Source organism: Podarcis vaucheri (assembly GCF_965113315.1).
Source record: "Podarcis vaucheri genome assembly, chromosome: 15".
Classification (NCBI taxonomy): Eukaryota; Metazoa; Chordata; class Lepidosauria; order Squamata; family Lacertidae; genus Podarcis; species Podarcis vaucheri.
In genome coordinates this window covers 6,681,279-6,705,518 of record NC_138753.1, presented here as the reverse complement: position 1 = coordinate 6,705,518, position 24,240 = coordinate 6,681,279, and the positions used below count along the sequence as shown (strand labels likewise).

The 24,240-nt window shown below is 50.2% G+C and overlaps 1 protein-coding gene across 1 annotated transcript; it reads right to left on the bottom strand.

Moving 5' to 3' along the window:
- Positions 1–94: 94 nt before the first annotated feature.
- Positions 95–24,240, bottom strand: DHRS11 (dehydrogenase/reductase 11). Its single transcript, XM_082200845.1, has 7 exons — positions 23,891–24,240; positions 10,387–10,596; positions 8,889–8,983; positions 8,082–8,211; positions 5,296–5,388; positions 3,574–3,639; positions 95–2,503 (listed from the first exon to the last, which is right to left on the bottom strand). The coding sequence occupies exons 1-7, from the start codon at positions 24,020–24,022 to the stop codon at positions 2,462–2,464; spliced, it is 768 nt and encodes a 255-aa protein (XP_082056971.1). The 5' UTR covers positions 24,023–24,240; the 3' UTR covers positions 95–2,461.

Genomic DNA, 24,240 nt, shown 5'->3' with positions numbered 1-24,240 from the left:
GGAAGGGCGGGCTTGCGATGATTCCCCATCCATCCTTCATGTTTATCATTAAATTCCTATTTTTCTTTAAAAGAAGTACAGATCAGAAACACAGTTTCCCCCTTTGTTTTTATTTTACAATTCACAGTTAAAGAACATACTGATAGGTTAGAGCCTTTTCTGCATCACTGTCATCACTCGAGGGATTTTTAAAACACACACGCAGAATTCTTCCTTTATTCTTTATTTTTGCCATTGCAGTGCTAGAATCCCAGCTGTTCCATCCAGCTGATCCCAAATGAGCCCACCCTAAGGGAGATTCGAACAAGCGGCAGAAATATAGCCGAGAGTCTGGCTTAGGAAAACCCCTGTTCAGAAAATTTGCACCAAGGCAACTGGTAGAGTGAGGCAGCCCACCTAATAAACAGTACCTCTGCAGAACACACTGGAGTGTTTTGGAGAAAGGGTGGGGTGAAATGATCCTTGTGGTCCCTTCTAACTCTACAATTCTATGGTTCTAAATAAGGTTGGTAATTCAAGGAGGAGAAGTGGTTCTGTGGAATCAAACAGAATCTGGAGCCTTAACAGTGTTTTTACTCCAAAGGAAGTCCTATTGTGCTCAGCAGGGTTTATTCCCTATGTGTGCCTTTGGGATTAAAGCATCAGATAGAGGTTGGCAAAATGTAAGACGAGTCCTGCTAAATCGGATCAAAAGCCTGTCCTGCCCAACATCCTGTTTCCAACACTGGTCAGCCAGATACTCCAAGCAGAGCCTGAAGGCAACCTCCTTCTCCTGCTTTTTGCCCCACAGCAACTGAAATTAAGAGGTAGACTACCGCTACACCTGGAGGCTCCATGAGTGTAGGTTCATCTTCTGCAAATATTGCCTAAGTCATCTAAGTTGGTGGCCCCATCAGGCAGCTACCAGCTGCCCATCTCCATCACTGTTCTTTGAGATTGGCTGAATCAGGCAGCTGGAAGTCTCCTCTGTCTCATTGTACACTATTCCTCTCCTAGAGTGCACAATCAGGCAAGGTTGTTGTGTTTTAAAAAGGTGGGTAGTTGCAATGAGGTACCCTTGCACTACACACAAACATACACACTTCTCTCTATAAAAATGTATTTGCTCCACACACACACACACCAACATTTTAGGTAAAGGGACCCCTGACCGTTAGGTCCAGTCGCGGACGACTCTGGGGTTGCGGCACTCATCTTGCTTTATTGGCCAAGGGAGCCGGCGTACAGCTTCTGGGTCATGTGGCCAGCATGACTAAGCCGCTTCTGGCGAAACCAGAGCAGTGCAAGGAAATGCAGCTTACCTTCCCGCTGGAGCGGTACCTATTTATCTACTTCCACGTTGACATGCTTTTGAACTGCTAGGTTGGCAGGAGCAGGGACCGAGCAACGGGAGCTCACCCCGTTGCGGGGATTCAAACCGCCGACCTTCTGAGCGGCAAGCCCTAGGCTCTGTGGGTCAACCCAACATTTTACATGAACCGAATACATCATTAACAAATTGTTGTATTACTTTGCTGTTCATAAAATGTGGTGCGGGCACCCATGACTGGCCAGAGCAGCCTTCACAAACCGGGTGCCTTTCCTGCTCCTTTGAACGACAGCTGGGGCTGATGGGAGTTGTAGTCCAAAGCAGCTGAAGGGCACAAGGTTGGCAAAGGCGGGCCTTGAAGGTTTAGCCTCACCACAGACAATTTGGTTTAATAGCCGCCCCCCATCTTCCCTAGGAACCCTGGGAAGCGTAGTTTTGTGATTGGGGAATTGTTAAGAGGTCGCTAACAGCACCGTTACCCCCTTTCTCCAAACTACACTTCCCGGGATTCTGTTTTGGAAAGGAAGTCGCAACAGCTAAAATGGCGGTGGGAAAGAGAGTCGTTCTGCGGCAGAAAATGGCAACTCCTGGCTCAAGCATCTTTCTAGCGAAATGGATATTAAGGCGAATCCTCAGCACCTGCAGTTCCAAAGGGGGAATTGTTGTTGCAGTGCTCATCAGAGACGGATTGGAGAGAGACGCAGAAACCAAGGCTTGTTTTGAGAGTTTGGGGTGGTAGCAAAGAGCAAGGAGGAAAGAATGCTCCACGTGGCATTTACGGGGAAGTTGGCAGCAATTCAGCAATGGAGGGAAGCTGGTAAGTCATTCATCAAAAGCCAGCTAGGCCGTCTTGGACATCCTAAGCTCCCACACCCCTGAAGTCAGTTGAGGTTGGATTCTGGGATCGGCTTCTCTGTTACTTCCGCATGAACTGGAGCACAGGAGAGAAGACTTCTGCAATCAACAGCGCCTTTCCATTTTGAGTTTCCGCTCAGCTGACGTCAGCTCAAAATGGGAGAGTAATGGGGGAGAGGGAGGATCAATTCTTCCTATTGCAGCACTTAAAACGTCACAGAAGGATAACCCTGAGCGGATCAGTGGCACTCCGTACCCCCTGCTGTGCCACACCAGCAGCGAATCCTCTTCCGTTCGCTATGATACCTGCTCGGTAGGCCGCATCTGAATGTCACCAATCTAGAAGAGACAACGGCACATGTCAGCCAAAGTGTTGTGGAACCGAAACAGAACAAAACGCTTTAGGAATTTTAAGGAGGCTCTGAGTGCGTGTGTCCACTGGTACATCTACCTGGGGGTTATGCTGCATTCTCTCTAGACACCTTCCAGAAACAGCACCACAACACCATGCTCTTTTTGAAGTGTCTCACAGTCCCAGGAAAATGGATTCTGTTGGAGGATGGATGGACCCAAAAATAACCCCTTGTGGGACCATGAACCAGGCAAGAGGACTCTGAATACCACAACCCCTCTCTTTTTTATTCAGATCAGGGGTCGAGAAGCTGCAGCCTTTCAAACATTTTTGTCTCCAATCTCCATCAGCTCCAGCTGATGTTTTTAATGTTGACGTGAATTGGTATATTTCATGGATGTTTTGTAAACCACTTTGGCATGCGTTGACAGTTAAGCGGCATACAATTTTTTTCACTCAATCAATCCATGTTCATGGAAACTGGATCCCAGTGGCATCTAGAGAGCCACAGATTCCCTGCTTCTGACACAGGAAAGAAATCTCAGTTGCCACAATCAGTGTGTGTGTGTGTGTGTGTGTGTGTGTGTGTGTGTGTTTTGACACAGTTTTGAGCACTGCCTACCTTAGACCAGATGTAGGGAACCTTTGGCCCTCCGGAGGCGGCTGAACCACAGCTCCCTTGATCCCATTCTTGCTGTAGCTCAGCAACACGTGGAGGGCCAAAGTTTCCCTGCACAAGCCTGAGGTCCACACACAGAATCCTCTGGCAAGCTGCGGGCAGGATCCCTGCATTGCAGGGGGCTGGACTAGATCACCCTCCCTTGCAACTCTACAATTCTATGGTTCTTCCCCATCCCCTGGGCAAAGGAGACAAGGACTGGTCGTCATGGATCCAGCCGCCAGCCTGAGGAACGCATCGAGCTGAAGGGAAAGATGACCCCTGCATCTCTGTCCTTTCCAGCACAACCAACAGATGCAGAGGCCTAGCCGACGGGAAAGGAGCCTTCCTTTCTTCTTCTCCTTGAACTGAAGGGGTCGCTCTGTTTTTTCGACTGACCTGCACGTGAGGTGGAGCACTGAGCACATATATGACGGCGTTGGCCATATCTTCTGCTTTTAGACACTGGAAGGAGAGAGGAAAACGAAGAAATGAGAATGAGTTTGGTTGCAGCAGGCCTCGGAGTGCGTGCACCCTCAAAGATTTCTTGCTAAGCTCATACACTTCACGGTTTGGGGCCCTCGCTTTTGAAAGACTGCTACCCCACAACGTCTCCTGCTTCTTAGAGGGTGGCCTGTTTGCTGGCATCATAAGTAGCCCCCAAGAGCCTTTATCCTTCATGAATTTGTACATTTCATATTTAAAGTCATGCAACTGGTCGTCACTTCACCTTGTGGTTGCAAAGGGACAAAACCATGGAGGAGAAGGCCACCCACAGCTACCAAGCCATGAGAGCGATGTTCTACCTCTTCCCCTGGAGGAGCCAGGAGGCTTCTGATACCATTTGCCGGGAATTGCAGGTGGGGAAGAGTTGCTCTTGAACTCAGGCCCAGCTTGCAGGTTTCACTTTGGGGCATGCGGCCGGCCTCTGGGAAAGCAGGTCGCTGGTCCAGATGGGACTTTGGGTCGACCCAGCAGCCAGGTTCTTTTATGTAACAACAGCAACAGATCATAGATTGAGCCAGGGTGGCGTAATGGTTAAGAGTCCTAGATTTGGACTCTTAGCCGTGAAGCTCATTGGGTAACCATGGACTGGGCACTGCCTCTCAGCCTAACCCACCTCCCAGGGTTGTGGTGGGGATTAAATGAGGAAGGGAAGAACCGTGTATGCCACCTTGAGCTCTTTGGAGAAAAAGGTGAGATATAAATGCAGTAAATAAGGTAAAGGGTAAAGGGACCCCTGACCATTAGGTCCAGTCATGACCGACTCTGGGGTTGTGGCGCTCATCTCGCTTTATTGGCCGAGGGAGCCGGTATACAGCTTCCAGGTCATGTGGCCAGCACGACTAAGCCACTTCTGGCGAACCAGAGCAGTGCATGGAAACGCCGTTTACCTTCCCGCCGGAGCAGTACCTATTTATCTACTTGCACTTGACGTGCTTTCGAACTGCTAGGTGGGCAGGAGCAGGGACTGAGCAACGGGAGCTCACTCCGTCGCAGGGATTCGAACCGCCGACCTTCTGATCAGCAAGTCCTAGGCTCTGTGGTTTAACCCACAGCACCACCCGCGTCCCGCAGTAAATAAAGAGGCAAGTAAATAGCTTGGCTGCTGGGCTATAATCATAGAATCTTATAATTGTGGAGTTGGAGGGGACACCAAGGGTTATCTAGTCCAACCCCATGCAATGCAGGAATCAAGACAGGCCTTTGGCCTGATCCAGCTGACAGGTCTTTTTTTTTTTTTTTTTTGGTAACGACAATAGATAAAAGATTGAGGTAGTGTGGTGTAGTGTAGTGGTTAGTGTGCCAGACTAGCTCTCACTGGGTGAACTTGGGCCAGTTGCTCGCTCTCAGCCTAAACTACTTTGCAGGGTTGCTGTGAGGAAATAAAATAAAATAAAATAACAAACAGGGAGGAGCAGGAGAACTACCTTGCGCTCCTTGCACGAAAGGTGGAGTGTGAGTAAATGAATAATTCACTTCTCCCACCCCCACCAGAAATGCTAAGAAGCATCTCAGTGCACAGAAAGGAACAGGCTCTTCACGTAGACCAAAATGATTTGAACATGTGCAATTCATCTGCTTCCCCCGCCTGTCGCATCCATGCGCTCAGCCACCTACCCTAATGCTCTCGTACGTCGCTGCTGCTCTCTCTGGGTCATTATCGTGGAGTTTAAAAGCAAATCCAGTTTCTACCAGTCCCGGAGAAATACACTAAGGAAAGAGAAAGGGAAGGAACAAACAAACAAAAACACAGCGCCCTAACGGGATTTGCTAACTCCTCTTTTCATTACAGAGCAAAAGATATGGAGGGAAATGATTGGCCGGTTTTGTAGCAGCGTTTCCAAGAAGACAGCCCTTAATGATCACTCGAGGTCTAATGGATAGAGCTTCCCCATACACAATCCAAAGGAACAGATCGGATGCACTGATGAGAAAAATAACTGCAGATTAGGTCTGGCTGCCGAACAGCAAGGCGACAGATGCTGGGGCTCTGTAATCTGCCGTAGGTCAAGGAGGAACGGCTCAGTGGTACAGCATCTGCTTTGCATGCAAAAGGTTCCAGATTCCATCTACAGCATCTGCAGGTAGGGGTGGGAGAGAAATTGCCGGTCTGAGCCCCTGTCAGTCAGTGTCGGCAACACTGAGCTAGGTGGACCGATGTAGAAGGCAGTTTCCGGGGATATTCTTTAAACAGGCCCTCAATTCAGAACCATAAGGACTAGAAACTTGCTCCATTTTTGGGGGAAGAGCTCAGAGGCATAGTGCAGTGTTTCCCAACCTTTTTTGGGCAAAGGCACACTTGTTTCATGAAAAAAATCTCGAGGCACACCACCATGCCAGATGGGGAAAGGTCACTTTTTACTTATGTAAAAATAAAAATAAAAAATAGTAACAGCATAGAAGGTAATGGTTAGGCTAGCATCCCTCTTCCAAATATGCTAGGTTTTTATTTGCAGGGACTGTTCTACATGGGAAAGCATTCAGCACTGTCATTCTCCCATCTGCCATCTGAATTGGTACTATTCTGGGTCAACTTACTCTACTGCATGTGTAGATGAAAATGGCACCAAGTGTGGGGGAGGGGGCAGAACAGGTTTCAGATACAGGATATTAAGCATACACGTACTTCAGATTGAACTGGTTGCTTGCTTTGCAAGTTTTCATTTCCCAAATGACTGCCTTGGCAAGCGCAATACCTGCCAGGCTCAACGCCGGTCTCGCGCTGCCGCTTCCCGCACTCTCAAGGACCCGGGAGGAGGAAGGCGTGAAGGGAATCCCGAAGGCGCGAAAACCTCGCGCATGCGCAGGCCTTCCGCCTGCAACAGCCCAGTAGGCCGGCCGAAGCGAGCGGCGATGGGATGTGGGAGCTCGCTCGGTCGCCGCCCCGCGTGTGCCTATGTGGGGCACGTTACAGCCCCGTGACGTCAGCGCCACGCAGGCAGCCAGGCAGGCAGATGGCGAGAGCCCCGCGCTGGGCGGCCTCTGCTCGCCGCCGCCGCCCCGCCTCTCGCCGCCCGACTCGCCCGCCTCCCTCCCACGGCACACCAGGCAACGTCTCGCGGCACACTAGTGTGCCGCGGAACACTGGTTGGGAAACACTGGCATAGTGTGTGTTCAGGGAAGTTTTTAATGTGTGGCATTTTAATGTATTCTTAATCTTTGTTGGAAGCCGCCCAGAGTGGCTAGGGAATAATAATAAATTATTATTATTATTATTATTATTATTATTATTATTATTTCCATGCAGAAGGTCTCAGGTTCTACCACAAACATCTTCAGGTAGGGAATGTCCTCTGCCGGAAGTCCTGGAGAGCTGCTGCCAGTCAGTGTAGACAATACTGAGCAAGATGGACCAGTGGTCTTCCTTGGGATAAAGCATCTTCCTGCTTTCCTGTTTAATTCAGCATGAGGACTAGCATCTTATTTTATTTTTAGAGCTGAGTGGTAGAGGTCCCAGGTTCCATTCCCAGCATCTCCAGGCTGGACACAGAGAGACTCGCCTGAAACCCCAGAGAGCCACTACCAGTCCCTGTAGTCCAAGGATGAGGGACATGTAGGCCTCTCTCGCATTAGCTCCTGCCAACATGGCCGCTGGTCAGGGATGATGGGAGTTGTAGTCCAACAAGCTCTGAAGGGGCGAAAGATTTCCCGTCCACTGGCATGGTCATTACTGAGCTAGATGGACCAATGGCAGGCATAGGCAAACTCAACCCTCCAGATGTTTTGGGACTGCAACCCAGATCATCACTGACCACTGGTCCTGTTTGCTAGAGATGATGGGAGTTGTAGTCCCAAAACAGCTGGAGGGCTGAGTTTGCCTATGCCTGACCAACGGTCTGGCTCAGTGTAAAGCATCTTTTTTTGCATTCCTGAGTCATGAAATGTCCAGCAAGGATTCATCCTGACTTTGTTGAGCTCTGATGTGACGTTGAGCAGAGAGATGGGGAGCCTGTGGCTTTCAGATGTAGGCCCATTCTCATCAGCCCCAGTCAGCGTGACCAATGGTCAGAGACAAAAGAAGATCTGGAGGGTCACAGGTCAGACTATTGGGTCCATTTAGTGCAGTGTTGCCTACTCTGATGGACAGCAGCTCTCCCAAGATCTCAGGCAAAGAGAGAGGCCATTCACACCACTGGAGGGCGTCTTCCCCTCACCATTCATGGGGCCACTGATTCTGGGGAGAAAGGAGTGTGCTTGCACTGTTTTGTGGCCTTTCCCCTGCTCTTTCAGATGTGGTGGCCATTTTGTATTGCACCCTCCAGCCCAGCTGCCATTTTGCGCTATGTCCTCGCCCACGGCAGCCAGTTTGTCTCATGTCATTTGCGCCACTGACGCCCACGGCACCGACTCTGATGCGCCAAGTAAAGGTTGGCGAACCCAGAGCGGGCATAAGCTAAACTCACCGTGGCTCGTATGTGTGTCTTCGCTTCCCTGAGCTCCTGCCTCAGCCCTTCGGTCAGCGCCGTGACGGCGTATTTTGTAGCGCTGTAAAAATGCACGACGGACTGAGGGACCACGCTGTGGCCATTCATGCTGGAAGGGAACCCAAAAAGGGGGGAATAAAATAAAATTCCTCGATGCAGAACAACAGAGCCAAACTCTACAGAAAGTTATGACTTTGTAAACTGGTGTGCAGGATCTCTGGCATGCAGGACCCATTGGGCCTCTCTGTTTGGCAAACAAGCCCTGAACCTGACAGCATTTAGCTTAGTGACTGTAATTCACACATTTATTTATCTTTCCCCCCTACAATTTATATACAGTGGTACCTTGGTTTACAACCATAATCCCTTCCAGAGGTCCGTTTGTAAACCAAAACAGGTTGTAACCCAAGGCGCGCTTTCGCCAATAGGGCCTCCCAAAAAAATTTGTTCGTAATCCAAAAAGTGGGTTGTAATCCAAAAAAAGTTTGCAAACCGGGACACGCGCACTGTTTGTAAACCAAGGTACCACTGTACTGCTTAACTGTAAAAAGAAAAAAAAAAAACCAAAAATCAAAGCAGTTGGCAAAAAGAAAAAAAAAACAATAATTTTTTTTGGTAAAAGCAGCTGAAACAACTATTTAAGACATTTAAAAAATGAAGCCACCAATAAACTACAAATACACCAGCATCTAGGTAGGCTAACCTAAATGTCTTCAGACGCCTTGCATGAAAACTTAACTCAAGGGCATTGCTATTGCGCCATCCCTTTGCTTTGCTTTCGCCCACCTGTTAATGTTAATAATATGGCCATCATCGATGCTTCGCTCCTTCATGGACTGATAGGCCTCCCGCGTGCAGATGCTCACAGCCATCACGTTCACCTGAAAGACAGGGGAAGCCCTAGAAATTAGTTGAGGCTTTTGCATTTCGGTAAGTGTTCTTGAAGCTAAAGAAGCACCGTGCTATTCCTTCCCATTGCCAACTTTTATCATTTTAAAACGGGGGTGGTTTGTTTTTTTAACATTTGCAAACCAAGGAACTGATAAGGTTTAGCTGTTTTGCTGGAATACCTTAGAGCCAAAACTAGACGTGTAAGTTAATTGAGGGTTGTAGTTGTGCACCAAGGTGTTTTTCTCCTTCTTACTCTTTTAAATAATTGCTTGGGTGGTTGATAAAGATCAGCGCCGTGAGATGCAGGCATGAAGGCTTTTTAACATTCCCTTGGCATATGCCTTGATCCTGATGAAAATTAACTCCCCAAACACGGTTGCCCAATGGATCTTCTGGGCCTGGTACACCATGTGTGGATTGGGCCCTCTACAAGCCCTCTCAAAAGATTTGCAGAATTTGCACATGTGCTCTGTGTCATATATGAATGTGTGCCGTCTTTTGCAGGTCACCAAAATAAATCAGCGGTCACCCGCATAATAAAATATCGGACTGAATGTGAACAGGGGAAGTTTCCCCCATAACGATATTTCCCTATTAGAAAAGGTATTTCTAACCTGGTGAATTTCTGCCTGCCATTGAGCCGTTAAAGGCACAAGGATCCTGCTTTCTCCCAATGCCAAAGTCTAGGCTACAATCCTGTAGCCACTTACCTAGACGTAAGCTCCATTAAACATAAAGAGATTTTTCAGTAGACACGTATCCCATTGTAGTATTATTATTATTATTATTATTATTATTATTATTATTATTATTATTATTATTATTGCTGCTGCTGCTGCTGCTGCTGCTGCTGCTGCTGCTACTACTACTAATTTATTTATACCCCACCATTTTCCAGGATGGGACTCAAGGCGGGTTACATATTGTACTGTAAGTTAACTGCACAGTGAATTCTGAATGAGCGCTTGGTCTTTAGCTGCTGCATAGCAGAAGATAACACCTCAGCATCTATGCAAAGTTTTCACTTTGCAAAGTTTTCACAACCATCACACCCTGCTCCCTTCTCTCCCTTGAAAAGCACATAGAGCTGATGGAGGAAGTTGGAAGAATGGCACTCTTTCCCCACTTCCTCTTTCAACTCTGGAAGGCTCAAGATGAGTTCTGTTGGCAAGATGGGCTCTGGAAGGCTCAAGATGAGTTCTGTTGGCATTGACACTCACACAGGGGCCTTGGAAAAGCAATGTGCTTACACTCTCTATATTTCTGCCTCTCAACGCGCAGGACGGGGGGTGCGGATCAAGGCCAGGGAGAGAAAAGTGACAACAGGGGTTCTCACCCAACAAACCCACTTAAAAAACAACAACAACCACAGATTGGATTGGTCTCTACTCACGTCAATCATCGTCCTCCAACCCTCGGTCCTGCCAGAGAGCAAGGGCTCTGGCCGGGCCAAGCCGGCGTTGTTGATACAGACATCAACTCCCTGGTGGAGGGTCTTGATGGCGGAAAACATGGAGAGGATCTCTTCTTCAACGGAGAGGTCGCACTTGTATGGGATAAGGGTGCCCGGGTAGCCGGCACTCTGACACTCTGCTGCCAATTTCTAGAAGAGACATAGGTGAAGAGTTCAGAATGGAACTGATAAAGGCAGGGGTGGAATGTAATGTGTGTGGGTTGCTCGTGCGTAAGTTGCCGCCTCTCCAGGCTTTGTTGCCTTGCTAAACCTTTCAGTCTGGGCAGCCCTTCACTTCGTGGCTGCCTCAGTCGCTAGCAGAATCCATCAGTGGGCGTTTCTTAAACCTTTTCCAACATAAAAGTTGTTTGACACCCAGTCTCCTCCTACTCTCTCTGCGCGGAAGTCTTCTGCGCAGGGTGGGCGTGGGTAGCGGAGGACCCGTGCTCTCCCCGCTGGTGTCCGGTGAAGAGTCCTGGAGCCCTCTCGCCGATTCCCCCATCAGCCCCTCTATATCCCTGGTGTTGCGCTGATTTGCTTCCCCATCTGCGGAGCTTCCTCTCTCCCTGCTGGGCCCTTCTCCAGCATCATCTGAGAGCCTTCCCTCCGCCTCTAGCTCCGATGTCAGTTCCCTGACATGGAAGATCAAGGGCCTCCAGATGTTGCTGGACCATGCAAGGTTTCCCAAACCTGTTTTTGGACTGTGGCTCCCATCATCCCTAGCTAGTAGTACCAGTGGTCAGGGGATGATAGGAACTGTAGTCCAGAAACAGCTGAAGACCCAATTATAAGAATAAGAATAAATTTTTATTTATATCCCGCCCTCCCCAGCCGAAGCCGGGCTCAGGGCGGCTAACAACAAGCTTGGGAAACCCTGGACCACAGGTATCATCATGGCTGACCACTACCTATGTCTGCTGCAGGGTTTGATGGGGGTTTAAGAACATTCAGAGGGCCAAAGATTGACTAAGGCCATGGCAGCAAGACAAGCAAAGACAAGAAAAGGAGTTGACAGAAAGAGAGATTCTGGGATGAAAACAACGTTTTCAGGCAGCCATCACTGCTTCAGGTGACAAATCAGAAGACATCAAAGTTTCTCCCAGACAGGCTGCTTTTGACCTTGACTCTCCTCAGTTCCAGCCCGGAGCTGACACGGGAAAGGGAGGAAGTGCCTCATGGATGCCATATAAAAGCTTCCTCTGGGTTAGTGCACCATCTTGGAACAGACCCTGAGCACTAGCTATAGGAAGGCTTCACAACTTAAAATTACAGAAATAAGGTGGCATCCTAAAAATATACACCTCAAGTGTCACTGTTATAAAAAGGTGCATCTTCAGTGTTCACCGGAAGCTGTGCAATGAAGGCACAACTCTGTGAGGGAGGAGTTCCACAATTTAGGGGCTGCCACAGAGAAGACCCTGTCCTGGGTCACCACCCCTGAGCTTGTGAGGGTGGTTAAACAACAAAGAGGGCACCCCCTGCCCGTCTTAGCTCCCAGGAAGGTCTGTAGGGAAGGAGGCAGTCTTTCAGGTATTTGGGGCCTGAGTCATTTAGGGCTTAAAACACTGTGAGCACCTTGTGTTGGCCCCAGAAGCAAACTGGCCACCAGTGCAGCTGTTTTCAAACAGGGCTTCTATGAGATCTGAAGGCAGCAATCTGTCCGCTGCGTTTTGAACCAACTGAAGTTTCCAAGTCGCCTTCAAGGGCAGCCCCACGTGGATCACATTGCAGTAGTCCAATCTGGAAGTTACCAGAGCATGGAGTGCAGATGATGCCGATGTCGACGACAATGTGGACGTTTGTTTTGGTCCCTCTCTCATCGCAATAATAAGAGTTCAAGGTCATTCAATGAAACCAGGCAGCAAGAGTTTCAGGGCATTATTGCACAGATCCTTCCCACATTTCAAAGAAGTCCTTGACCCCAGTTAACAGCAAAACAACCACTGGGTTATTTTTGTTGTTTCGTCAGGGAAGGGAAGGGGATCAGCCCTGAGGTTCTGAGGTCCCACGTTGACCGGATTCTGTGCCTCAAAGCTGGAGGCTGTGGAATCCAGACATCACATGACGTTTCCTTGCTCTCCTGAAGCTTGTCCCCGTCTCCCGGGCTGACAGGTCAGAGACGGGGTGTCCCTTCCGGTGAGCATCAAAGCTCTTCAGAACAGGCGGGGGGAGCGCAATCCTCAGGCGAGGTAAGGCGAAGGTTTGAGCTCTAACTGACAGAGCCTTTCCTCTCTCTTTTTTTCTGAGCATCATTTGAATAAGGAAGATGGATGTCAAAGGGTAGCAATCAAATTGCATTTAAGGAAGGGGAGAACTAAAAATTATTCACACGGTGGTTATACCTTGCACGGGGGGAGAGAGAGAGAGAACTCCGCAGCAAGTGAGAAACTGCTTTGATTGGGAAATGGGCTCTGGTTTTTGATTGCTGGCATGCTAAAAATAAAGAAGCAGATCTAAGCAATTTGTTGTTTTTACTATGCCACTTTGACGGTCAGGAATCGATGGCACAAAGCAAGGTCAGGTGGCGGCATTTCGGTGGCATGGAAACCTAATGGTGGGTGAAACAGCAAAAGGGCTGTGGCTTTAAAGGTATGGATTTACCTACCTACCTACCTACCTGCCTACAGACTGTTTTGCCAGAGTGGTGCATGCTTTGGTTATCTCTTGTTTGGACTACAGTGGTACCTCGGGTTACATACGCTTCAGGTTACATACGCTTCAGGTTACAGACTCCGCTGACCCAGAAATAGTACCTCAGGTTAAGAACTTTGCTTCAGGATGAGAACAGAAATCGTGCTCCGGCGGCAATGGGAGGCCCCATTAGCTAAAGTGGTGCTTCAGGTTAAGAACAGTTTCAGGTAAAGAACAGACCTCCAGAACAAATTAAGTACAGTGGTACTTCGGGTTAAGTACTTAATTTGAGGTCCGTTCTTAACCTGAAGCACCACTTAACCTGAAGCACAGAGGTCCATTCTTAACCTGAAGCACCACTTTAGCTAATGGGGCCTCCTGCTGCCGCTGTGCCACAAGGGCACAATTTCTGTTCTCATCCTGAAGCAAAGTTCTTAACCTGAGGTACTATTTCTGGGTTAGCAGAGTCTGTAACCTGAAGCGTATGTAACCTGAAGCATATGTAACCTGAGGTACCACTGTACTTAACCCGAGGTACCACTGTACTGCAATGAGCTCAACATGGGGCTACCTTTGAAGGTGACTCGGAAATTACAACAAAATCCAGAACACGGCTGCCAGACTGGTGACTGGGAGCGGCCGCTGGGACCATATAGCACCGGTCCTAAAGGATCTACATTGGCTCCCAGTACGTTCCGAGCACAATTCAAAGTGTTGGTGCTGACCTTTAAAGCCCTAAACTGCCTTGGCCCAGTATACCTGAAGGAGCATCTCCACCCCAATGTGTCAGTCCAGACACTGAGGTCCAGCAGCAAGGGCCTTCTGGCAGTTCCTTCACTGCGAGAATTAAAGTTACAGGGAACCAGGCAGAGGGCCTTCTTGGTAGTGGCACCCGCCCTGTGGAATGCCCTCCCAGCAGATATCAAAGAGTTAAACAACTATATAACTTTTCATAGACATATAAAAGCAGTCCTTGATTTCCCCCCTCTTTTCCCTCTGTATTTTGTTGAAGCTGCCCAGAGTGGTTGGGAAACCAAAATGGTCAAAGGCCTGGAAACGATGCCTTATGAGGAACGGCTAAGGGAGCTGGGCATGTTTAGCCTGGAGAAGAGGAGGTTAAGGGGTGATATGATAGCCATGTTCAAATATATAAAAGGATGTCATATAGAGGAGGGAGAAAGGTTGTTTTCTGCTGCTCCAGAGAAGCGGACACGGAGCAATGGATCCAAACTGAAAGAAAGAAGATTCCACCTAAACATTAGGAAGAACTTCCTGACAGTAAGAGCTGTTCGACAGTGGAATTTGCTGCCAAGGAGTGTGGTGGCGTCTCCTTCTTTGGAGGTCTTTAAGCAGAGGCTTGACAACCATATGTCAGGAGTGCTCTGATGGTGTTTCCTGCTTGGCAGGGGGTTGGACTCGATGGCCCTTGTGGTCTCTTCCAACTCTATGATTCTATGATGGGCAAAGTATATAAAAAAAAAAATTATTATTATTATCAGTGGGTAGGCCTTGCATGCAGAAGGTTCTGGGTTCAATCCCAGCCATCTCCAAGTAAACCATGAAGAGCTGCTGCCAGTCTGTGTAGAAAATAGAGAGCTTAAATGGGCTAATGGGCCAACTAAAGCAGTGGCCCCCTACTTTCCTATTTGATTCCGGACTGGCATGAGGACTAGAATCTTAACTTATTTTTAGTTGAATAATAATAATAATTTATTATTTATACCCTGCCCATCTGGCTGAGTTTCCCCAGCCATTCTGGGCGGCTCCCAATCAAATGTTAAAACAGTACAGCATTAAATATTAAAAACTTCCCTAAACAGGGCTGCCTTCAGATGTCTTTTAAAGATAGGGTAGCTGCTTATTTCCTTCACATCTGAAGGGAGGGTGTTCCACAGGGTGGGCGCCACTACCGAGAAGGCCCTCTGTCTGGTTCCCTGTAACCTCACTTCTCGCAATGAGGGAACTGCCAGAAGGCCCTCGGCGCTGGACCTCAGTGTCCGGGCTGAACGATGGGAGTGGAGACGCTCCTTCAGGTATACAGGACCGAGGCCATTTAGGGCTTTAAAGGTCAGCACCAACACTTTGAATTGTGCTCAGAAACGTACTGGGAGCCAATGCAGATCTCTCAGGACCGGTGTTGTGTGGTCCCGGCAGTCAGTCCCAGTCACCAGTCTAGCTGCCGCATTCTGGATTAATTGCAGTTTCCGGGTCACCTTCAAAGGTAGCCCCACGTAGAGCGCATTGCAGTAGTCCAAGCGGGAGATAACTACAGTATGCACCACTCTGGAAAGACAGTCCGCAGTCAGGTAGGGTCTTAGCCTGCATACCAGGTGGAGCTGGTAGACAGCTGCGCTGGACACAGAACTGACCTGTGCCTCCATGGACAGCTGTGAGTCCAAAATGACTCCCAGGCTGCGCACCTGGTCCTTCAGGGGCACAGTTACCCCATTCAGGACCAGGGAATCCCCCACACCTGCCCGCCCCCTGTCCCCCAAAAACAGTACTTCTGTCTTGTCAGGATTCAACCTCAATCTGTTAGCCGCCATCCATCCTCCAACCGCCTCCAGGCACTCACACAGGACCTTCACCACCTTCACTGGTTCTGATTTAAAGGAGAGGTAGAGGTGAAGGACAAGAGCTCAATGGTAGGGCATCTGCGTTGCATCCAGGAGGTTCAATCCCCAGCATCTCCAAGCAGGGCTAGGAGAGACCCCTCTCCTATACAATACACTGGAGCTAGATGCAGTGGCGTAGCGTGGGGGGTGCAGGGGGGGCCGGCCGCACCGGGCGCAACATCTGAGGGGGCGCACTCGCCGCCTCCGGAGTCTCCGAAGAGCCTCGGGCGCAGGCTGTAGCACCAGGGCCGCGGCCAAGAAGCCGAAGCTGAAGAGCCCGCTGAGCGCCGCGCCCAGGCAGAGCGCGCCGGGAGGCACCACCGCCAGGGCCCGGCGGCAGCCGCAGCACCTCGCCACCATTCCGCCGCCAGACTTGCTCGCACAGGCACGGCCGCCCGCCGCCGACGCTGCTGCTTCTGGCGGCGGACACGTGGAGAGAAACAGCAGCAGCCGAGCGGAAGACTCTCCCTTTCTCACTGCAACGCTCCGGGGAGGGGGCGAGGGAGAGAGTCAGGTGGAAACGCGCGCACGCCCCCCAAGCCGCATCTTCGCGGGGGTTGGGGGGCGAAGCCGCCGGGTATTTGCGCCCCAAATTGGGGCGACCGCAAAAAGCCACCCTGCCAGCAGCAAGCTTCAAGGTCAAAGGCTCCCTTCGAGGAAGCTGCGATCCTCTTTCCAATTAAGTCCCCCCCCCCAGCTCAGTTCAGTGGGAGGTGGATTTCCCGGGTCTCTTGTCCCTTAGAGGGCGCCTCTCATCATCCCGCCATTCTGAGAGCAGGGAGGGCGCGCTCAGGAGACTTTCCCCCGCATTTGCTTTCCCGCTCAGGAAAGCGCGCGCGGCCCCGGCTGGATCTGCAACTCTTCTGGTGAGCGAGGTTTAAACCAGAGGCAGGCGCTCCTTCTTGGACGGATGCCTGGAAGAAAAAGACCCCGCGTTCTCTTCCTTTCCTTCCCCTGCAGAGACCAGCCGCCTTGCTTCTCAAAAGAGCCGGTCTACTGCAGTTAGTGGCTGCATGGGAGAGCGCTGCTTTCCTTGCAAAAGGCCCCCAGGTTGAGTCGCCGGCACCTCCAGCTATGAGAGGATAGGAGCAGTGGCGTAGCGTGGGGGGTGCAGGGGGGGTCGGCCGCACCTGGCGCAACATCTGGGGGTTAGGGGGCGCAAATCCATGGGTTAGGGGGCACAAATTATTTGCCTTGCCCCGGGTGCTGACAACCCACGCTACGCCACTGGCTAGATGGGCCAGTGGTCTAACTTGGTATAAAGAGCTTTCCTGTGTCTCGTTTTCTACCCAGAACGGTTAGGCACAGTCAAGCCTATATGTAACGCAAGGTTCCCAATGCCCAGGAGCTGGAGGTTCATCTGAACATCAACAAAAGAAGGACTAGCATGCTCAGCCTCACTGATGATGCATTTCCTTGACATCCAAAACATAATTCCTGAAGGGGGCATTGAAACCCATTATTAATCCGATCTAATCTTATTGAAGGCGAGATTCCAAACAGCTGCAGATTATTAAATGAGTTTGCTAATCTCTGCACAGACTGCCTTGGCCAGGTTCTCAAAGGAATGGAAGAAAAAGAGAAGGAAAACGTAATCTCAAATTTTAAAAGAGAGCGGTTCCTAGAACTCATTAAGTTAGGAAGATGGGATAAGCTCGCCAATGCGACGCAGGCAGAGTAACCCGTTCATAACCAATATTGCTGCGAAACAATCAGAGACGGGGAACTTTTTCAGACTGAGGGCCGCATTCCGTCTAGGCAACTTTCCAGGGGCCGCATGCTGGGGTGGGCGGGGCCAGCCGCAAAAGTGGGTGGAGAGATGGATGCAAAGCAGGCTAGCTTCTGCACACACACCCTTGTACCTACGGGACCGCCTCTCCTGGTATGCCCCACGGAGAGCCTCAAGATCCATAAATTGGTCTGTGACCGTATTAATAAATTCATTCATAAATAGCAACACCCTAGTGGTCCTGGGCCCTAAGTCAGTTAGATTAGCTTCAACCAGAGCCAGGGCCTTTTCAACACTGGCTCCGGCTTGGTGGAACGCTCTGCCTCATGAGACCAGGGCCCTGCAGGATATGATTTCTTTCTGCAGGGCCTGTAAGACAGACAGACAAAGCCTAGCCTTTGGCTTGGAGCCAATTTGATTCCCTCCCCCTCTTTCTTTTTTCTTTTTCCTTTCTCCTCCTGTGATGAGGCTGCATTTTAATGTTTCAATATTTTAATCTTGTTTTTAAGTTGTATTCATTCAACTTGTTTTTATTATGGCTTGTTAGCTGCCCTGAGCCCGGCCTTGGCTGGGGAGGGCGGGGTATAAATTATTATTATTATTATTATTATTATTATTATTATTATTATCTTCCATCCAGGGAAGAAAGAGGCAAAATTCTGAGACACAATTCCAAGGACTTTTCCAGCCACACACTTATGGCCAGTGAGGGGCGTGGCCTGGGGGCTGGGGGGCGTGTCTCCCAGTTGCTAAAGATTGCAAGTGGGGAGAAGCTGCTCTCGCACTCAGGACCTGCTTTGAGTTTTCCCTCCAGGGCATCTGCTTGGCCACAGTGAGAACAGGATGCTGGGTTAGGGGGGCTCTGCTTTGGCCTGACCCATATGTATGACTCTTCCAAGGTTCTTATGCCCTTTCTCCAGAGCTCAGGTGGTACTCCAACCCTCCCCTCCTCACTGATTATTTTGATTGCCTTTTTCCGCACCTTTTCCAGCATTGCATCATCCTTTTTAAAGTTTTTTTTTCGAGCTGGGGGTGTGGACAGAGCCATAGACGACATTCCAATTGGGACGGCAAAACAGTTTTCCAGAGAGAAGCAAACACCCCTTTTGAATAAAAGAAAAAGAACGCAAATGGGTGACACCCACAGGCAGGTTGATTTACGAGGCTTCCGGCAGAGAAGCAAGGCTTCCTCGCCGCCAGCTATTCCTCATAGCAACCAGATTTGGGAGAAGATGCTGAGGTCAATTATACATTCGGTCTACGCCCAGATCTCTCTCAGTCATGCAGAGAGAGGGCTTCGTTTCACTGCAATTCTACAAGGGACAAAACCAGCATAACATAAGAACATCCTCATTGAACATCAAATAGACACATAGAAGTGTAGTGTTGGAAAGGACCTCAAGGGTCATCTAGTCCAACCCGAATATGCAGCTGCCCCATACAGGGACCAAACCTGCAACCTTGGCATTCTCAGCCCCATGCTCTAACCAATTGAGATATCCAGGCTGAGATACCATCAGTGGTGTCTCCGAAAAATTTTACACATCACCTGGGAAGACAGGCAAACTAATACCAGTGTACTGGAAGAAGCAAAGATCACCAGTGTCAAAGCAATGATTCTTCACGTTGTTTGGATGCCTGATTATCGTCTTCCAAAGCAACTACTCTATTCTGAACTTAAAAATGGAAAGCGTAATGCTGGTGGTCAACAAAAGAGGTTTAAAGACTTTCTCAAGGCAACTTTTTTAAAAAATGTAGTATAAACACCAACAACTGGGAAACACTGGTCTGCGAGCGCTCCAGTTGGAAAACAGCCTTTACCAAAGGTGTCACGGGCTTTGAGGATGCTTGAACTAAAGGACAAAAGGGAGAAGGGTGCTAAGAGGAAGGCACACTTGGCAAGGTTCCTCACTGTGATCAACTCCCGCCCGGAAACCTATCTCCCCACTGTGGAAGGACGTGTGGGTCCAGAATTGGCCTCCACAGTCACTTACGGACTCATGGTTAGAACCGTGTTTATGGAAGACAATCTTACTCGGCTACGAGTGATCTCTGAAGAAGAAGGAAGAAGAAGGTGTACTTGCTTTTCTGATGGTCCTGAACCTTCCAACCTTCAAGTCCTGGGTGACACACCAACGCCACGCAGAGACAGTGACTGATAAGCATCGCTCTCTTTGGTGCCTGGCTTTGCAAGATACCTTATCCCCCAAAGCCCAGCCCAACCCAGGGTTGATTACCTTGCAAGACAGGATTACAGCACCGGCTGATAACGCCCACGTCTACTTGGGCGTGCACGCCGAGAACTAAATATACACTGGATGCTGACCTCTGAGACAGGAGTGCCCAACGCCACATGAAAGATATAACATTCCTCTGCAATAACATATCTACAAAAGAATATACAGTGGTACCTTGGGTTAAGTACTTAATTCGTTCCGGAGGTCTGTTCTTAACCTGAAACTGTTCTTAACCTGAAGCACCACTTTAGCTAATGGGGCCTCCCGCTGCCACTGCGCCACCGCCACACGATTTCTGTTCTCATCCTGAAGCAAAGTTCTTAAACTGAAGCACCATTTCTGCGTTAGCGGAGTCTGTAACCTGAAGCGTATGTAACCTGAAGCGTATTTAACCCGAGGTACCACTGTATCTAGGGACGCGGGTGGCGCTGTGGGTTAAACCACAGAGCCTAGGACTTGCCGATCAGAAGGTTGGCAGTTCGAATCCCCGCGAGGGGGTGAGCTCCCATTGCTCGGTCCCAGCTCCTGCCAACCTAGCAGTTTGAAAGCATGTCAAAGTGCAAGTAGATAAATAGGTACCGCTCTGGCGGGAAGGTAAATGGCGTTTCCGTGTGCTAGTCTGGTTCGCCAGAAGCGGCTTAGTCATGCTGGCCACATGACCCGGAAGCTGTACGCCGGCTCCCTCGGTCCAGTCATGGCAGACTCTGGGGTTGTGGCGCTCATCTCGCTTTATTGGCCAAGGGAGCAGTCCAACCCCCTGCAATGCAGAAATCCCAGCTGAGGAATCCCTGACAGGTGGCCATCCAGCCTCTACTTAGAAATTTTCAATGAATCAGGGCAGGTCATGACAGTAAGGTAGAGGGTAAAGGGATCCCTGACCATTAGGTCCAGTCATGACCAACTCTGGGGTTGTGGCACTCATCTTGCTTGATTGGTCGAGGGAGCCGGCGTACAGCTTCCAGGTCATGTGGCCAGCATGACTAAGCTGCTTCTGGCGAACCAGAGCAGCGCACGGAAACGCCGTTTACCTTCCCGCCAGAGCAGTACCTATTTATCTACTTGCACTTTGATGTGCTTTCGAACTGCTAGGTTGGCAGGAGCTGGGACCGAACAACGGGAGCTCACCCTGTCGCAGGGATTCGAACCGCCGACCTTCTGATCGGCAAGGCCTAGGCTCTGTGGTTTAACCCACAGCGCCACCCGCGTCCCAGTGATGACAGTAAAGCAGCTTAAAAACAACTTACGGCAACAAAAACAAGGTGGGTCCTTAAAATATACACCTCAAGTGTCAAAAGCTGGAATCTGTATAATGAAGGTGTCAGTCAACACCTCTACAGGGAAGGAGACCCACAATTTCAGGGAGTCAGGATCAGACTCCCACAGGGGCAGACTGAGTTGAGTCGCAAGGCTACAGAGGCTCAGACAGAGAAACCAGTTGCCTAGTTCAGAAGCAATCTAGACATCAACCTTCCCCAACGCCTTGCAGCTGTTGTCAGACTACAGCCCCCATCAGCCCCAGCCAATCTGCACAATGGTCAGGGAAGATGGGAGTTGTAGTCCATAAACATCTGGAGGGCCAGGAGTCCCCCATTCCTGGTTTCAAAACAAAAACCTGTAAACCGACCTTACTTTGGGGACCATCACCACACTTTGTGGCAGTGAGTCCCCCAATTTAACTTTTTAGAGCCTCTGTCCCGAAGTATTACACACACACACACACACACAGAGAGAGAGAGAGAGAGAGAGAGAGAGAGAGAGCCCTGTGGAAATGCCAATATTTACTCCCTCCTTCCAAAGGCAAATAAACAGTGCAATTGCTTGAAACCTGCAACCTTTGAATCCTTTGCACACTTTGCCCTCAGAGATTCTATCTGATTTTTCCAAGAGATTGCAGCACTGCCAGCTAAACAGGGACTCCTCCAGCCTTTTTAAGACACTCTGGGTCTGCCCCACTGAGGATGGGAAGCTGGGGGCTGGGAGTTGTTCAGGCACACTAGTCTCCACTTTGAGCTGGCTCAAAATAAGTCCTTCTGCTTCCACAAAATCTAGGCTAGCGCTCTTCGAACCTTGGGATCCCCAGGTTGCTGGACTACAACTCCCATGGTCCACAGCCAGCCAACAGCCCAGAAGGAAGGCAGTTGCAATCCGACAAGGAAACTTGAAGAATACTGGAACAGGGCTGGGGAACCTGTGGCCCTCCAGAAGATCCTCCTAGACTACAATTTCCACCATTAACCATGCCACCTGGGACAGGTGGAATTCCCCATCTCTTACCTACACTGGCTGGCAGCTCTAGGGCTTCAGCCGGGGTCTTTCTCATTTGATATGCCAGGAATTTAACCTGCCACCTTCTGCGTGCAAAGCAGATTCTCTGCCATGGACCTGGCATCCTTAACAAACTACAGTGGCCAGGATTCTTTGAGAGGAAGCCACGACTGCTTAAAAGTGAGATAACGCTGTTTTAAACGTGAAGTGCTGATGGGGCCTGAAATAACTCAAAAGCGTGCCATCTATCTCTCCGGACAGACAGACAGACAGACAGGCAGATAGATAAGATAGATTTAAGGAAATGGCATTGACTATAAGCTTTCTGCGAAAAGTCAATGCCGTCATTCAACCGAAACTAATTCTTCCAGTGTCGAGATGATCTTTGGAAAAAGTGAAACGGGACTTTATATAGCCCGGCAATATAAAAAGGTGTCTTCGTCTTAGAAACGAGGAAAAAAGGTGTGACTCGTAGGACTCAATATGTACAATCCATTTGAAGAGAAACTCTTCTAACACTGGGAGATAGAATTTTCAATTTAAAGAAAACCACACACAGAGAACACCTGCTTCTGGAAAAGGCTAAAAGTGGGGGGGGGTTGCACTTTATAACCCATTCAACACACACCCCAACAAAGGAGAAAGAAGGGCCGCTTTCGGGGCACCCCTTGCAAGCAGAGACGGCTCTGCCTTCCATTCTGCCCCATCTGCTCAGTTAATGGAAAATACGCGCCCCGATCACCCACCCCTTTCTGCTTTTTGCACCCCAACGGCGCGTGCTAGGCCCCCTCCCTTGCTACACGCAGCTCCCCCTCACCCACCAATTCAACACACGCATCTCTCTCCCCCCCCCCCGTCCCCGCTCAGTAAACAGATCCAAGCAAGGCAGAATCTCGCCCGCCCTCCACGCCATGTGTTCTGAGCATTGTCTGCGGAATGAATGAATGAATGCGGGAGCAGCGAAGAGAAAGAGGGCGATGGAGAGGAAGGGGGGCGGGGAGAGGTCAGGCAGAGGTTTCCCCTACATACTTTAGAGTCTTCTTCCCCTTCTGAGAGAACCAATAAGGAAGACTCCCCGCACCCCCCCCCAAAAAAATCTCCACACCCCTCCCCTCTCTCAGCCTGCCCCTTCTTAACACAATTCCATCCAGTTTATTAAAAGGCCTGGTTAAAATACCTTCCCTTCGCGATAACTGCACCCATTTCTCCCCACACACCTTCCCCTCTTTCCTTATATCCGATCCTCTTTCTTCTTTTCTCCTTTTCCAAAAGTGTCCTTTCCCCTTCTTTCCCCCCCTCCACTTCCATTCCCCCCCTCCACTTCCATTTCCCCCAAGCCTCTCCCTCCTCCTATCCCTATTTTCCCCCTTCCCGTTTCCTTCCTCCTTCCTCCCATTCCCCTTCTTGCGGCGCCTCCCCCCTCCCTCCTTTCCCTTTCCTCCCCAGTTTCCCTTCCCTTTCCCCCTCTAGCTCTCTTTTCTTCCTCTTTCTCCCCATCCCTTTCTCCCCCTCTTTTCCTTCCTTTTCTTCCTCTCCTACTTCCCATTCCTTCTCTCCCCATTTATTTGCTCTCTTTCCTCTCATTTCCTCTTCTTCCCTTCTTCCTTTCATCCTTTCCTTTTCTCTCCCCTCCCATTTCTCTTTCCCTTTTTTCCTTCCTTCTCTTTCTCCCCTTCCCCTTTTTCCGTCCTTCGTTCTTTCTCTCTTTTCCGGTTCTTCCTTCTCTCTCTCCCTTTCTCCTCTTCCCTTTTCCCATTCCTCCTTCCTTTTTCCCTCTCCATCCCCCCTTCCTTCCTTCCTTCCTTCCTTCCTTCCTTCCTTCTTTCTCTTCCCCTTCCTCTCTCCCTCCCTTTCTCCTCTCCTTTCTCTCTCTCTCCATCCCCCTTTCCTTCCTCTCCTCTTCCCCACTCCTCCTCTTGCTCTCTCTCCCCTTCCCCCTTTCCTCCTCTCCTCCCTTCCCGGGCTACCTCGATCTTGTCCACGCTCCGGGCGCAGCCCACCGCCGTCATGCCGTGCTGCACCAGCGCCCGCGCCACCGCCGCGCCGATGCCCACCGAGGCGCCCGTCACCAGCGCCACGCGGCCCTTCCAGCGCTCCATGGCCCGCGCGCCCGCCTGCTGCCCCGGCTGCCCGTCCGCCGGGGCTCCCCGGCCAGCCTCCGCCTCCTCCTCGACCGCCGCCTCCTTCCTCTCCGCCAGCCCAGGCGCAAGACCCCGGCGACGATCCCCGCCAAGAGGCGGGACAGACGAGCGTAATTACGCGCCTCTTTCGCCAAGGGCAGCCTCTGCTGGAGACGCCGAGAACGAGAGCGCGCGGC

What these genes read in the sequence shown, in the direction of transcription:
- DHRS11 (XM_082200845.1), bottom strand. Translation starts at nt 24,022, where the DNA reads ATGGAGCGCTGGAAGGGCCGCGTGGCGCTGGTGACGGGCGCCTCGGTG. An exon ending in GTTGGAGGACGATGATTGAC is followed by an intron (nt 8,984 to 10,386) that starts GTGAGTAGAGAC and finishes CCTGTCTTTCAG; the next exon opens with GTGAACGTGATGGCTGTGAG. An exon ending in GTGCTCCACCTCACGTGCAG is followed by an intron (nt 2,504 to 3,573) that starts GTCAGTCGAAAA and finishes TGTCTCTTCTAG; the next exon opens with ATTGGTGACATTCAGATGCG.